At 38.7% G+C, this 16601-nt stretch overlaps 1 protein-coding gene across 10 annotated transcripts in view; it reads right to left on the reverse strand.

The window, feature by feature from the left end:
- DLGAP1 (DLG associated protein 1) overlaps positions 1 to 16601 on the reverse strand; it is a 428837-nt gene that overhangs the window by 235777 nt on the left and 176459 nt on the right. For all 10 annotated transcript variants that reach the window (XM_054694167.1, XM_037508793.2, XM_054694170.1 and 7 more), the window contains one exon: positions 15702 to 15916. In XM_054694167.1, the coding sequence (XP_054550142.1) occupies positions 15702 to 15916 (215 nt within the window). The remainder of the gene's footprint in view (positions 1 to 15701; positions 15917 to 16601) is intronic.

Here is a 16601-nt window from a genome sequence, read left to right on the forward strand (position 1 = left end):
TCACATAATCATATATGTGCAGTAGAGATAAAGCCTTATATATTTCTCTCTTCTCCCTCAGGGAAATTAATAACTTGAAAACTTTGACATCTCTGGAAAGAATTATTGATTGAGAGTGAGAAGATACAGATCCCAAAATTCATCAAATAGTTTAAGCAAGTCACTGCACATTTGTAATATAACTGGTTTGGAATCATCTTTATGGCTCTTTCCAGTTTTGCTTTTAAAATTTTTTCTTTAATTTTTTTCTCTGAAAAAGTTTCATGAAGATGATGTGCAATGGCACACAGATAAATGTTTAAAAATGGTGCCTCTGGGAGAAAAATTCAATGATATGTAGGGTTTGTTGATTTCCATGGTATAAATAATTATTTCATGGCCTAATCCGAGATACCAGGGTAACAAAAACAAATCAGGAGTTGGGGAAAATTGTACACGATAGGACCCAGCCAACATGGCTAAGTAGTTTCTTCCAATGAGGAAGAGCAGAGCCTTAGGCTTGATGAACGTGTCAGGTATTTTAATCTCTTTCTTTTACACTCTAAAACCGCGAAACCACCTTCTTCACTGAGTGGAAGAGAATGAAGCAAACCACCTCAGAAAGTGGCCCTGTTTTTTTAATCCCAGATTCTCCAGTCACTCCAGGCTCTCCCAGCTCTAGGATCAACCTGATCTTCTCAGGTGCTCACACCCACAGCAAATTGTCCATCTCTGTTGAAGTGTGTCTCAGAGATGGTGCAACTGAAGTGGTACTACACTTTCTGAGGCAGTGGTCCAAAGACCTTAAAGCAGGTTCTGCACTGGAAGTCAGGAAGGATGTCCAGCTGGTGAAGACAGTCCCTAAAGTTCCACAGGGCAATGGAAGAAGAAAGTTAAAGTGGAAAGGAAAGAGCTGTAGTGTAAGACTCAGGACTGAATTTTGGATCCACTTCATGTTGCTCATAACCATGCAAAACCCTTGGTTTATCTCTAAAGTGTTGGGTAAAATCAATTCTAAATTCCTGCAAGACAACTGAGATGAAATGGGTTGTGAGGAAAACATCTAATACATTGTTACTTATTATTATTTACCTAGAAAAACACTATTGGAAGAAAATTAAAATATTACTAGTTGGTCAAATATGTGTTTCCTACTCATTGGTTTATTTGAACTCACAAATCAGCTGGAAAGAGTGTTAGTTAAGTACTTAATGTACGTAGTAGGGAGCACCTTCCTCTAATTCTAGAACTAGTTGCTACTGGTTTAGTATAGCCACTTCCCTCCTCCCCACAGAATTAAAAAAAACAGGGATTCCCCAGATAAGCAGAGGGAAATATGCTAATGTTCAGAGTGGAAGACAATACTAGGGATGGCTGCATAGATATTTTTAACACACTAATGTCTACCTGCCAGATTGAGCTCCAAGCCTCCAGGTGGGCTGGCAATGCTAAGCAGCGTTGAGAAAGAACAGGGAGCTTTTCACAGAACACAGAAGGAGGGTAAAGAGTCCGAGTGAGCCCAGACACAGCCAAAGGGTGGTGAGTAGATGTAGATGACAATTCAACTCAACAATGATGACTTTAAGATACTCTGGGAAACTACCGTTCTAGGCACCTAAGCAATGTCGTAACTGCATAAGGGTGAGTTAGCATTCTTTCAGTATTTCCTTGGGTCTGGCCTTGTACCAAGTGTTTCACTAATTTTATTACAGATAGTGTTTGAACTTCCCTCAACATGGGGGACAGAGAAAATAGAAAAACATGTAAGAAGGCTCTAAATGTTTCAATATAATGCTTTGGAAGTTCTGAGGATGAAATAACAGTCATTAGGAGAGTTTAGATTTGAAAGGAAGATTTAAAAGAATGGAGACTTTCTCTTACTCTTCTTCCTCATTAGATTAGTTCTGTCATACAAGGAATCCTGACTACTAATATATCCCAAAATAATAATGGGATCAAAAATAATAATAGGTGGTCAAAAATAATAATGATAGTAATAGTTAACTTGGATGCAGTACCATGTGCTAGGTAGTTTTGTAAGTATTTCACATGTTAAACTATTGAATCTTCACAATTACCTTTAGGTTAGTCCTGGTATTGTCTCTGCAAAAGTAATGAGGAATTGAGCACAGAATGGTTAAATAATTTTCCCTCAGCACTTTTAGAATTGACAGAGCTATGATTTTAAACTCAGGAATCTGTCTCAGAGCCTGGCTTTTGAGCAACATGCTATATTAAGTTTTTGTTGAATAAATAAATGAATAGGTGACGAAATATACCCAGCCCTTCATTTTCTGCACACCTGGTAGTGCTGTACTTCTCTGCCTCTTTGAAATTAGTGTGACTTTAGCAGTGACATATAAGTGAAAGTGATGTGAATCACTTACAGGAAATAGTGTCCTGTTTGCCACATTCTTTTTCTGTGATTCATTGAATTTGGAAGCACCTGTTGACATATTCCTTCTGTTCCTCTGGGTGTCTAAGTAATTACACTGAGCAGAGCTTCCTGTCAGGTCATGGTGGATACATACTGTGAGCAAGAAATAACCTTTCAGGAATTGGGGGTTATTAGCTGAGCATAACCTGCCTATCATAAATAATGCATAAATTGGCATCAGAAATGGCGTACACATGTAACAATAACAACATACCCTAGAAATGTGGCTATGACATTAGAGTTTGGCGGTAGGCAAGGTCATTATTATCAGAGGCTAGAAAAATAGTGACCCATTGCTACATGCAAAAGAATGAAGCTTGACCACTACCTCACACCATGCACAAAAACCAACTCAAAATGGATTAAAGAACTAGACATAAGACCTGAAACCATAAAATACATAGAAGATAATATAGGCGAAACGCTACATGACACACACCTCAAAGACATATTTACAGACACAGCACCCAAAACAGTGATAGTGAAGGCAAAGATCAACAGCTGGACTACATCAAATTAAAGAGCTTCTGCACAGCAAAAGAGACAATAACAAAAACTAAGAGAAACCCCACCGACTGGGAGAACATTTTTGCACACAACACTAACGATAAAGGACTGATCACAAAAATCTACAAAGAGCTGATGAGACTCAACAAAAACAAAGAAAATAATCCAGTCAAAAAATGGGCAGAAGAGCTAAAAAGAAACTTCTCTGAAGAGGAAATGCAAATGGCCAACAGGCATATGAAAAAATGTTAAACATCACTTGTAATCAGGGAAATGCAAATCAAAACTACAATGAGATACCATCTCACACCAGTGAGAATGGCACATATTAAAAAAACTAGCAACAACTAATGTTGGCGAGGATGTGGAGAAAAAGGAACTCTTCTGCACTGTTGGTGGGAGTGCAAACTGGTCCAACCACTATGGAGAGCTGTGTGGAGATTTCTTGAAGTACTAAACACAGAGCTTCCATATGATCCAGCAATTCCACTCCTAGGTATTTACCCAAATGACACAGTAACAGTAATTCCAAAGGGCACCTGCACCCCTATGTTTATAGCAGCACTGTTTACAATAGCTAAGCTATGGAAGCAACCCAAATGCCCCAAAATAGATGACTGGATCAAGAAGATGTGATACATATACACCATGGAATATTACTCAGCAATCAAAAAGATAAACAAATGCAGTTTGCAGCAACATGGATGGAGCTAGAAGGGATCATGCTCAGCAAAATAAGTCAGAAAGAAAAAGAAAAATACTGGATGGTCTCACTCATAGCAGGAATTTAGAAAACCTAAATAAGAGATCAGGAAAAAGACTAATCAATACAAAGTAAAAATCAAAATCAATAAGCAACTATAAACCAGAGACATACTACGGGGGTGGAGGGGGTTAAGGATGGATGGGAAAGGAAGGACTAGAGTCAAAATAAGGGGGGGGGGCAATTGTATGGGGAATATAACCAAAATGAAAATGCATACATTGTGCAAAAATGAAAAAAGATGTAAGAATTATATGAAATAAAATATTTAAATAAAAAAAATAGTAACCCATATTATGCAGTGGTGAATCATTTAGTCCTGGTATTGTTTCTGTAAACTGTTTTCTACAGCAACCTAGAAGATGAATGATGTCACAAATTAATTCATAACTCTAGGGGAAGTAGCCGCAAAACACAATGTTAGTAGTATGTGTTGATTGCTGTTGGAAGCCTTCAACAAGGTGTTATGCAATATGAAATAAGCTCAAAAAAGGATTGGTTATGTTGCAAATAGCAGTGAAAGGGAATAAGAAGAGGCCAGGCATTTGTGGACTTGCAGGATTGGAAGAAGCAAGTGACTTCAACCCAATTTGTAAAAGGTAACCTGAGAAGGCCTTTGAGTGGTGAAGACATGACAAAAACTACCCTTGGTACAAAGTTCAGATCAAGGATATGGTCTCACCATCCATTGTTCAAATCTTTGAGTTCAGGCAGATGATTTAAAATGAAGATACATTTCGATAAATCCTTTCCACTAGACAAAATGATGCAGAGGAAAACAGCTAGTAAGTTCTTAAGCTGAAAATATCTCAGATTGAGAGAGGTGTAGAGGTGGGCAGGCAAAGACAGAGCAAAAATGAGCACTGTATCATGAGTGTGATGATTGTTACATGGAACTCAGGGGAATCAGTAGGTAAGAGCTGAGTAGTCTTGAGAGAGGGGTGCAGCCAAAAGAACCACAAGACTGAGTGAGACGACATGGTCATGACAGGAACACTAGTATGTGTCCTGGGCTCCAGGACCTACATGCCCTTATGTGTAATTTGGATGTGATCAAGCAGGATAAACGAATGGAAGACTATCCCAGAGCAGGGAGCTAAGAGAGACAGATGGTGAATAGGAAGTGGCTTCCAGGGAGCAGAACTGCAGCGTAATCAAGACACATGCCCTTTCCCTGGGTGGAGAGCCTGAATATCTTATCCAGTGGGACTGCAGAACTGCCATAAACCAATGACTCCTGTTATCTCCCATCTTGTTTTTGAATGGATGTGTTTACTGTGGATGTTTTGTTTTTGTTCCACCACTGGGGAAGCAGATTGTCTTTTTGAGTCTGCAGGTCTCCAGCTGCAGAGGAGCCACATCTGGACCACATACAGATATTATAGTGTGTTAAACCCTGCCATACAGACGAGCACATGGCACCCACAGATCTAAACTGTGAAGTTTATAGGACTAGAATAGGGCCAGGGCATGGATTTTGGGTTTTCTCCCTTTCATATTGTTGGTGGGCATGAATGTATTTGCCTGCATGAAAGAGAGAATGAACCCAATATTTGGTATCTAGAAAGACAGACTCTGGTGGTCATTTGTGTTGCTTGCCAACCACTGTTTTGTGTGTCCAAGTCCTAGAAACATGATAAAATTGCATTTTTGCCTCTTTGAAGATAGATACTTCCACGTCACTGGTTTTTGCCCATGAAATGGAAATGGAGTTGCACTTGTGAGTGGAATGGAAATGGAAACCTGTTGCACTTGTGAGTGGAAATTAAGGCCCTGTGTTTTGCTCTCCCTTAGTGACTTTAGAGGCCATTGTTGATAGGGAGTGTCCACCACATGGTCCCTTAAGGACCATGTTGCCCCAAGATGGACATGTAGTATAAGTGAATCCTAGGGCAAGTTAGGGATAATTAGGCAGCCTCAAGGACAGTGCAGGGATTTCAGGAGAGTTAAGGAAGGCTCCAGAGACACAAATTTCAAAGGGGAACTAATCAAACACCCTAGGACTAAGATCAACAGGACATTCCAAATTGAGGACAATAAAGAAAAAAGGTAAGATCTGGGACACAGAGACTTATTTCTGGGCACAGAGACATTTAGGCAGTTAGTGAGACCACCGAGAACTAATGAATCACAAAGAGACGGGTGGAGCTTTAGAATAATTAGGAAAAGAAGGTCTATATTCCCTGAGACCTGACTCCACTTTGGCTTCCTTGCCCCTCCCTGGCCTGGTTCCATGGCCTGGGAGTCCCTCTTTATTTCTGTTCCTTTTCTCCTCAATAAACTTTTTCTTTCTCTAAACAAATCTGCCTCTTCTCGTTTGCTTGCCTGAGCATCTGTGAAGTTCCTGGTGCAGCTTCGTGAGACATCAACCTGTGGTGGTCTAGTGGCTGGGACTCAGAGCTGCCCCTGCAGCCTGGGATCTGTTCCTGGCTGGGAGACTAGGCCTGAAAACTTACAATTCCAGTATCATAAGCAAGAAAAATAATTCTCATTATAAACCTCATTGTTCTTTTCTATTTTATCCCTAGCATAATCTAGTCTTTCCTGAATAGCACAGAACTGAAGCCAGTAAAACAGATATTAAGAATAATTAGTAGCTCTGTTCAATTGAAACATAAAATGCGGATCTGCTAATCCTAAACAGCCTGTTCCGTCACCATTTTTGTTACCTGTAGTTCTGCAGTCCTATACAAGGTCAGAACTGCCTAGTCAATCAGTTATAGGAGCCCAACCCTACAAAGTGCCTTTCAAATCAATCAAGAGCAGAAAGCTTGATCACCCTGTGAAGGCTACGCATCACAGGTATGTCTGGGAACCCCGGGGGGGGGGGGAGGGGGGCGTTGACTGATGTATGAGAAAGGACCCCAGAAGCTGGTCAGTGGAAGACTTGTTGATAACCAGAGACACAAGGTGGGGGGGTCAGGGAGGGGAGAGAAGAGGAAGGACTAGAGTCAAAATAAGGGGTGTGTGTGCAATTGTATGGGGAATATAACCAAAATGAAAATGCACACATTATGCAAAGATGAAAAATGATGTAAGAATTATATAAAATTAAATATTAAAAAAAAAAAAAAGACCGAAACCCTGGCTGGGGATCTAGAGCTTGATCTCAATTACAATACTGAGTCATCAGTAGATGAGAAGTGCCTGGAGGGCAGACTCACAACCCTGGTACTATAGATGACAGAGCACATTTTCTAGTTTCACCCTCCCTTTTCTTTTTGTCCCCCTTTCCTTACAATTGCTACTGTAGGGATATTCTAACTTAAAGGCCAGGCTCTTGCCCTTCAGTAGCATCCTGCATTGTGTAGCCGGCTCCATGACTCCCACTTATCAGAGTAGTGTTGCCGATGCAACAATAAAATACTTGTAAGGGGTAGGGGACAGCAAGAAAAGCTTTTTCAAAGTAGAGGGAAGTTTCACCATGAAATGCTGAATGTTGCCGAGGCCTATGTGCATAGATAAAGCAGGATTCAGAGGTGATTGCCCATTAGAAAGTCTTTAAGAGATGCTGTCAACAAAAGAGACTGTCAACAAAAGAGAGAGAGACTGTCAACAAAAAGACAAACTGGTCGATTGCAATCATTAAGTCAGAAGAATGAAGCCCTAAAACTTGAGGTAAACTGTAATGTTGCAGGATTAAATTTAGGTGAATGGTATTTGGTTGACAGAAATGGAAAAGTCAGGGAGAGAAGTGATGTACATTAGGGAGTGGTGAATTATTTGGGTGCCTTGAAATCTCATCTTCCTGAATGCTTAGCTTTAAAATACAGTATCCGTGTGCATAATAAGAATATGATGGTGGTCGGATGCTAAAGTTTTAGACTCCACAAGCTGAAAAAACATCTCATACAGGTATTTTGTCCATTCCATTCAAAGTCACCAAGCAGAATTTTCAAAGCTCTCGCAGAAATGTAGTTCAGGTTGTTTTAAAAAGATGCTTGGAAAATTTTTCAATAAAAATTCTCAATATTCCCAGATCAGTTTATTCAATAATTAATAACTTTGCAGTTATATTTGCCTCCTTGCAGCTCACCTGCAAGTTTTGGGTTGCAGTATTGACCTTATTTCCTCCTGTTTTATACATAGGAATGTTGAGGATTTTGCTACTCTGTATGCATTCTCTGCAAAGGTACATTTATTAGGATTTACATCCTGTCTGCTAAAGGGATTAAGGGCAGCTCTTAATAAGTCCACCTGGCCTTGCTTTAGTGCTTGTCTCATTCCTGCACAGTGTACTGAGGTACATGAGGATGATTTCTTTAATGACATAACATGAAAGCAAAACCAACAACTTGCGTAAAGCTTGCAAAATAGTAGCCTTCAATAAAAAAGGACAAAAAGCCCTCTCCATGTTAGGTAAAGGGGATTTTTTTTTTTTTTTGACTAGGGAAAACAATCTAAACAAAAATGATTAACTTTATTGTCACCAGCTTCTGAATTTTGTTTCTTTCCTCTCTAGAGTGCCTGCTTTTGTCACTTTTAGACTCGATATATACTATATCTCTAAAAATCTCTAAAAATGATATACTCTATATTCTCTAAAATAAACAGTAATATATATTACTCTAAAAATACATCTGTATGATATATATGCTCTAAAATATTTTTATATTTTTATTTACAAACATATTTTACATTGTACACAAATATAATATGTAAACAATCACTGTTATTTATTACATATATTCATTTTATTATATATATTATATATATGCTTCTACTTGATCTTGGAAAACCTGATATTAGTCAAGCATTTAGCAAATTTGTGAAACTGAGGTCTAAATGACAAATAGTACTTCACTATTAAAGACACTGAATAAATGTTACATGGAAAAATGAATAATTACATAAATACAATTTCTTACTTAACTAAGGATGTTCTCTTTTACCTGTTTGTACTTTAACAGGGAACACGTATATGAAGTTGAAGCTATGGTACCTAGCAGACAGGCAAAGGAAAGAAATTTTAAGTCTCTCTGTAAACAAGCCTTCCTGGCAGGGGGTAGTGTGTAGCATTTTCCATCAGCACTACCTAACAGGAGTCGGCAATCTACATTTCCAGAACTGTGATCTGAGGTCTTCCCCACTCACATCTCTCCACTGTCTTTACGCCTTGTTACACAGTTAGACAGAGCTGGCCCAAATGAAGAAGGCTTGGGTTCTATACTCTTCAGTCACAGAACAGACCCAAGGACAGATCTCACTCTGCTGCAGAGTTAGACCAAGGCTTCTAAGAGCCATCTCTTCTACTTGTGGCCTCCACCAGTCAAGCCCCTTAAGCTCTAATCCTTTTGCAATATGCCCTTCCTTCTTTCTTTCACCCAGGCCAAGTGTGGGGCAATATGTTCTTAAGGGCCTCCCTGTTCCAGCTGCCTGTCTGCTGGCCTATCCTTCTGGGACAGAACCTACTTCATGCAGCCTCTGACATTTCCTCCCATGTTTACTCTTCATTCTCCAAATTGGCTTTGAATGTCTTTTTCCTGGGCACTGCTTCTCCGGTGTCTTTTCCCATTTGATTTTCCTTTACTCTTCCACTTTTGACCTCTTTTACATCTCTGCAGTCTTGGTAAGTCTATTGTGGACTTCATTCATTCATTCATTCATTCATTTTTAATCCTTTCTGCTCTCAAAATGTGGGTTCAGATCTTAGCTCTGACACTTAGCTGACATATACCCTTGGCCAAGTTACTTAATCTTTCTGGGACATAGATTCCTCATTTGTAAAGGGGGGATAATCTAATTCACAACTAACATTGTGATGATCAAGTGGGTGGGGAAGGGATGTAAAGACCTTAGCACACAGTCAAGTAATAGAACCTCCTTAAAACCTGTATCTCTCACCTGTGTTTTAATGTTCTGTTCCTTCTCTCTAAAATGTATATGAATTTCCTTTCCTTCTATCACCCCCATCAAGAACACACAGCTGCTCTTTGTGGTCATGACCATTGTCAGGATGGTCCAATCTAAGTTTTCTTTCAAAAACAGGTTTCTCTGACAAGTAATTGTACAGTAAGAGACCAAGATACAGTACAGATGACAATACTCATCCATCCACACCTGTGTCATTTGGAGGAGTGTATTCATACCCCAAAGAGGAACCCACATTTTAAAGCATTGGGAGAATAGAGGATACTAAAGTATTCCGGTCAGGGAAAGAAGGGAAACTACTGTCATTTTGTATCACTGAGGATGTTGGGTTTTGTTATTCTGCTGTCTGCATCATTGTGAAGAACACCTGGTGTTATATGTTACCATTACACCGAGGTACAGGTTGGAGAGGAATGGCAAAGTGTCTGGGAAAAGCAGATAACAAAGGAAAACAGACATTTCATACCACTTAGGACAAAGATGGGATCATATATATTGCTACTTTCTTAGAAATGGTTTACATCTTCTGGAAAATTAATCATGCTCTTCCCAACTTCATCCCTCAGCTCCCCACTTTTTCTAGGAAGAAAAGGAACATGAGGACTGTAGGTGGGTACAAGGCCATGTGGAATGTGAGGAACTGGCAGAAGACACAGTGTGTCTATGGAGAAGAAGTGGAGAAAGAAACTTAAATAAAAATAACCAAAAATAAAAGAGAGAGGGACTCCAGCAAGAGGCTATAATATTGGGTTCCTCATGTAGAATCGACTCACTTTAAATCGCTAGAATTAAAGGACTTTACCATCTACCTCTTCTCAAATTACATTATTTACCAATATGACTTCCTTTGGTCTTTAAGTGTGAACTGCCAGTCCTTCTGACCTCATTCTTACAATTATGCACATTAGTATTGAACAGTCCCTCAGAGACCATGTGATGCTGTAGTATCGCTGGTCACTGAAAGGCAGCAGCTAGAACATTGTGTTAAGACAGGTTCTGAGGTCCAGGCTGTGTTCAGTGGGAGGTGTGCTGGGGTCCATCGATGTTGGGATTACTAGTGCTGTCTGCTATGGGCCTAGGTAGGGGACAGTTGTGACAGGAACCATCTAAATGGCACCATTCATGCCAAGAGGCCAAATCTCTCGTTTTACTGGAGAGTCTCAGAGACATTAAACCAGTTACCAAAAGTCACACAGCTGCTTAGCATTTCACTGGGATTAGGGAAAGAATGAAAGAGAATTAACCACCTTGAAAATGAAAAACTATCTGCCTTCAGGGCATTTAGGCCTGAAACAAAGCTTCTGATAGCCTTTTGTTAAACATTCTATCAGGGTTGCTAGGAACTCTGTCTTCTCCACAGCCAAACGTATGCAGAAGTCTTCTTGCTGTTTTCAGAAGAGTATCGATGCCTTATGATGGTTTGGACTGACTATTTCTTCCAGGTGAAAATTTTACTTAGTGTTTAGGGATAAAGAACTGTGAAGAAATTTTTAAAGTGTTATCTACTTAAGATGAATAGACATTTGAATTTAACTTTAGAATCCTTTAAATGGCAGCTCATTTGCTTTTATTTTTAAAAAGTTCTTTCAATAGTAAATTTTAAAAAGTACAAGATGGGATTTGGACATGGTTTCAGCCACTCATGGTAGCAGGCAGTGGTATCAATTCCAAAAATAAATAGCATATTATAGCAAATGCAAGTAAGAGACTTAGATCCTTATCACAATCAAGTTGTAGAGACATGATTTGAGGAAACTCTGGCTCCCAAACCTCTCCCCGATTTGCCTGAGATTTACTATTAAACATCCAGAAATATTTTTTGAATATACATCCTTGGGGGATGTGCCATTTCAAGTTCATTGGTAATAAATGTAGAAGGAAAGGCCGGTAGTGAGGTGACAGAAGTTGTCACTAGCTGTGGAAGAAATGAAGGAAGTGAGAGAAATATAGGCAGTAGCTGTAGGCATTTTGCAGCCCAAAGGTGCAGTTAACTGCCTCCAAACTATGCCGGGCTCTAGAATGTTCAACTGACCGTGGACTTCACATTTCTAAAGATACACTCACTAACATTAAGTAGCTGATAAAACCATCCTCGGAAATAATCTTTTAAAATGCCTTTGGAAAATAGAGAAGGGAAAAGAGAAAAGAAAAACGATGTAAGAAAGTGTGGGAGTGCCTCTTCTCTCCAACATTTCTGAGAGAAGATGGGAATTGAAAACCTCAACCAAAATGTTGCCCTAATCTCACTTGGCTAATTTTAGTTATCTTGGTTCATGGCTATGATTCATCCCTAAAGCTGTGAATTGCTGAGGAGGATGGAGGAAAAAATTGAGTTAAATGTCAAAGAAGTAAGAACAAAAATACAGTTTTCTTTTGGGGGGGGGGGACTAGAATTCCAGGATATGGGGATCTTTTTACTTATGAGGGACTGAATGTTTCAAACTTCTTGAAAAATAATCTTCAGTCAAAACACCATCAAGGAATAAAAGACAGCACTGATTATGAGTCACGTCATGTTTGAAATTTGCCTACATAATGTATTTTCCTTTTTTCCTGTGTACCTGCTTAAATCACATTAAAATAGAAGTCACTAATAATCATATGTAGTTGAGTATGACAGAAGCTTAATATGTAGATTGTATAAGAAACGGAACTCTTAAAGTACATGAAGGAGAAATGAATGGAGACAAGCAGAACTATGAGAAATAAGTCTGGGGAATGGGATGGTAGCACAGAGGAGAAAGATATCTAAATGATAGTCAGATGTTCTCTTGCCGGCTAATGAATAGGGGGCAACAGACATGCATGGTTTGGTTGAATTCTATCTTAAAGAATAATGTTTTTCAGGGCTCCCTGGTGGTGCAGGGGTTAAGAAGCAACCTATGAAGCTATCCACAGCCACTGCAGCAAGAGTTCGATCCACATGGCACAGCAGACCTCTCCTGCCTCGCCTGCTGCTCCCCTCAGCAGTGTATTTCAGTCAGACTGCCTGTTCTGTTCCCTGCTCTATCTCTGGTGAATCCTCTTACCCCCCGCATCTCTGGCCTGTACCCCAGTTCTTGTATGCACAAATAAATCTTAAAAAAAAAAGAATAACGTTATTCATTTACTAGGCGTCCCTTAGTAAACTGGTTACCATTTTGAATTTTCATAGGTTTGGAGGAAGAAAAGAGCAGTCACTGACTCATACTCAGCTCAAATATTTATTTCACTGTCTGAACTAGTTGACCCTCTACAAACTGCTTAGCCACTATCTGTGTGTTTGCCTCTTTTTGCTCTTAAAACTTGTAAGCCATAAACATATATGATGGCTGTAAAACAAGCAACTATAAACTGAGACACACTACGGGGGGCGGGGAAGAAGGGAGTAGGATCAAAACAAGGGTGATGGGAATTATATGGGGACTATAACCAAAATGAAAATGCATACGTTGTGCAAAAATGAAAAATGATGTAAAAATATATATAAAATTAAAAAATTAAAATAAATAAATAAAATAGAATCCAGTACTTTAAAACAAATAAAAGAGTTCTTCATAGATAGAGAAAACAGAGGTGGAGGGTGGGGGGAAGGAGAAATGGGTGAAGGGTGTTAAAAGGTACAAACTTCAAGTTATAAAATAAGTCCTTGGAAGGTAATATACAGCATGGTGACTATAGTTGATAATACTGTATTGTATATTTTCAAACTGCTAAGGGAGTAGATCTTAAAAGTTCTCATCACAAGAAAAAAACTTGTAAGTATGTATGGTGATGGATGTTGATTCGTGGTGATCATTTTGCAATGTATAAAATATTGAATTATGTTGTTCACTGAAACTAATATTAAATCTCAATTTTAAAAAGAAAACAAGTTTCAAATACCTCAGAGCAGATTGCTAGAGATCTGAAGTTATGAGGAGGTAGCTTCAAGACACGACTTTGAACTTGATTTCTGCACCTACACCTATACCCAGACTCCTCAGAGCACTCTTGTCACCTTCATTGATGCTCTGCTCTTTCGTGTCCTCATATTTGGTACAGCAATCACTTTCTCATCACTCAATACACAAAGTGTCATTCACCAGATGTGACAAGTGCATCTTCATAAACTACTGGGATACTTAAGAGGTGAAGGGGATTCTGGAGCTTTCAGGAAACTTCTTATATGCTTGGCTTATACATAAGGAAACTGAGATCTTGAGGGTCTGAAGTCTTCTTGCCCTTTCTTCTTCTCGAAGATGTTAACTAATGCCATGGCTGTGACTACCTATTATTGTTTCTGGTGGAGAAATATTTTAAGTTCACAGGAAATATTTGTCAGATGGGCTCTTACCCACCCTCACTTCAATGACCTTTATTACAGATCCAGTTTTTGATAAAGACTGGACATTTTCAATTTTCTGGGCCTCTGAGTTGTGCCAAAGGGCAAAGAAGACCTGTTCCTACTGTTCATATCCATGATCAACTTTCACCTTGTTTGGCAACATTATGGGTTGAACTGTGTTCCCCATACCTATATGTTGAAATCCTATCTCCTAATTCCTATGAACATGACCTTATTGCAGATTTCATTAAGTGAAGATGAGGTTTTAGGGAGAGTCTTAATACAATATGACTGATGTCATAAGAATACAAGCATGTGAACACACAGAAGGCAGAATGTCATGTGACAACAGAGGCAGAAAGGGAAGTGATGTAGCTGCTAGTCAAGAAATGCTGAGGATTGCCAATCACAAGCACAAGCTAGGCAGAGACAAAGGAAGGGATTACTCTCTCTAGGTTTCAGGAGAGTGTGTCTCTGCCAACACCTTGATTTCAGACTTCCAGCTTCTAGAACTGTGAGATACAACCCAGTTTGTGGTACTTGCTGGCTGTCTAGGAAACGAATATATGCAGTAATAAAGGCAAAGAGGAAGGGCAACTAGAAGCCAAAGGAAAGGAAGAATTTTCCTTTCCTTCCAGCTTTTTTCCTGGTTTATTAATGTCACTGGTATTAATTTTTTAAAATTTTATATATATTTTACATCATTCTTCCTTTTTGTACAATGTGTACTTTCTCCTCTCAGGTTTAATACCCGTAAAATTCCCACCACCAATTCACCTGTGCACCATCACCATAGTCCCTTGTGACCTTCTCTTCCCTTTTGGTATTAATTTTTGATGGAAATGATCCAGAATGGTGTCACATGATCCCTTGAAAAATAATTCATCTGGGGAATCTCCCTGCCCACTTCTTCCAAATATAATTTAACTTGCTATTTAAGTAATTTCCATCACAGAAGTCAGCTGTGTTTCAGTGTTCTAGGTTAATAATCTTGTTGCTTTCCTTAACCACATGACTTTGATTTTTCTGTTTTACTTATTGTCTTATAATATTTTATTTTATAATAAAATATAAATACATGAGTAGCAATATGCATTTTCTCAGAATATGGACTGAAAGGCACTTTAAAATACTGTCCATAATATATTTTCATGTCCAAATGATAATGCACACAATGATATGTTGCAATTCTGATTTGTTCTCCATAAAAAATACTAAAAATCAAATCAAGCTTGACTTAAAATAATCAATTTCAGTAGTTTCTTTTGTAATTCTGTTCCCTATTTACATATATCACAAATGGAGAGAAGACTACTTATCACCATGTAGTTCCAAACAACTATTTTAAAGTTCTTATAAATTCTATATGCATTGAGTGTCCACATTTAAAAAATATATCAAGAATATTCATGTCACACAATTTTTAAGCAGCTACATTCTATAACCTCCAAGGTAATCTCTATTACTCAATTATGCAAAAATGACAAGGGACTTTTGTGAAGAGTTGCCTAGGTTTAGTGCTAAACAAATGTCTAAGAGTTGGTACACACAGATCTCTTTGAATAGAAATCTTAAATCCTTGCAGGTTGTTTTAAACTCTTCTTGCAGGGTGGGGTTCAATTTATGATCTATACAGAGTATTTCTGGATGCCCATATCTTTGAAGGCACTTGGATATACAAGTCACACCTAATGTCAAGCCAGTAGGTCAATCAATGCATTGCACTGCTCCATCTGTGGGGCGTTTCTGCCATGTCTACTTGAGGAGTCACACAATCTGAGCCTAGATGACAATACAAGGAACTGGACTGTCAGAAGTACAGTGTTGGAGACACTTACTTGAGTGTGGTGAGTTCTGTAAGGGATGGCTGCGTGGCCTTGAGATAGCTTTCTCTTCGTGCAGCAACTTTAGGAGAGGGCTTAGGACTTGTGTCTGAGTCACCACTGTCTTCATCTCCCATGGCCTTGATGTAGCTGCCGCTCCGCATCCTTCGGCATGGGATTTCATCATCTTTACCTCGAGGGTTGTACCCTGCCCAGTCATCTTGAGGAACCTAGTCATACATAAAACAGAAAATTCATTTTTCATAAACTCCTACATTTTTCTTTTTTTTAATATGACCCTGAATGTGGGTAATACAGATTATTATCTAATGCTTTAGATATTAGGTTTTCAATAATGGCTTTTTTTATTATAATTGGGTCAAAAATATTTTTAAATAAGTGAAAATCCATGTCTCAATCTTTAAAATTAACTGTGTGTCAGAAAAATTAAAACCATTTTTCACTTATAGCAGGAATACAGGGGAACCAAATAAGACATCAGTGTAAAAAAAATAGTAACAGTACAAAACACAACAAAGCAAAAACAGACAATTATAAATCAGACATGCTGCAGGGGAGGAGGCAGGACAGGGATCAGAGGGAGGAGCTCAGGGGACTGAGGTGATGGTGCACGGGTGCATTGGGGAAGGAAACTATGGGGACTAAACCTGAGGGGGTGGGGAAAAGCAAATATTGTTTAAAAATGAACAGTGATGTAAAAAATAAAAAAAAATTAATATAAAAATAAAAATAAAATAAAACTCTAAAAAAAGAAAAGAAAAATTAAAACCATTGACTGATTTACTTATACTTCTCAGTTTTCTCATGCTGATAATATTGAGTCAAGCATGGGAAAGGAGGCCAGTTTTATTTGAGTTTTTCAATGATATGTTTTCAATTATCATTTAAAATGCA

Source organism: Talpa occidentalis, unplaced genomic scaffold, assembly GCF_014898055.3.
Source record: "Talpa occidentalis isolate TD23 unplaced genomic scaffold, MPIMG_talOcc4v2.1 talOcc4.13, whole genome shotgun sequence".
Classification (NCBI taxonomy): domain Eukaryota; kingdom Metazoa; phylum Chordata; class Mammalia; order Eulipotyphla; family Talpidae; genus Talpa; species Talpa occidentalis.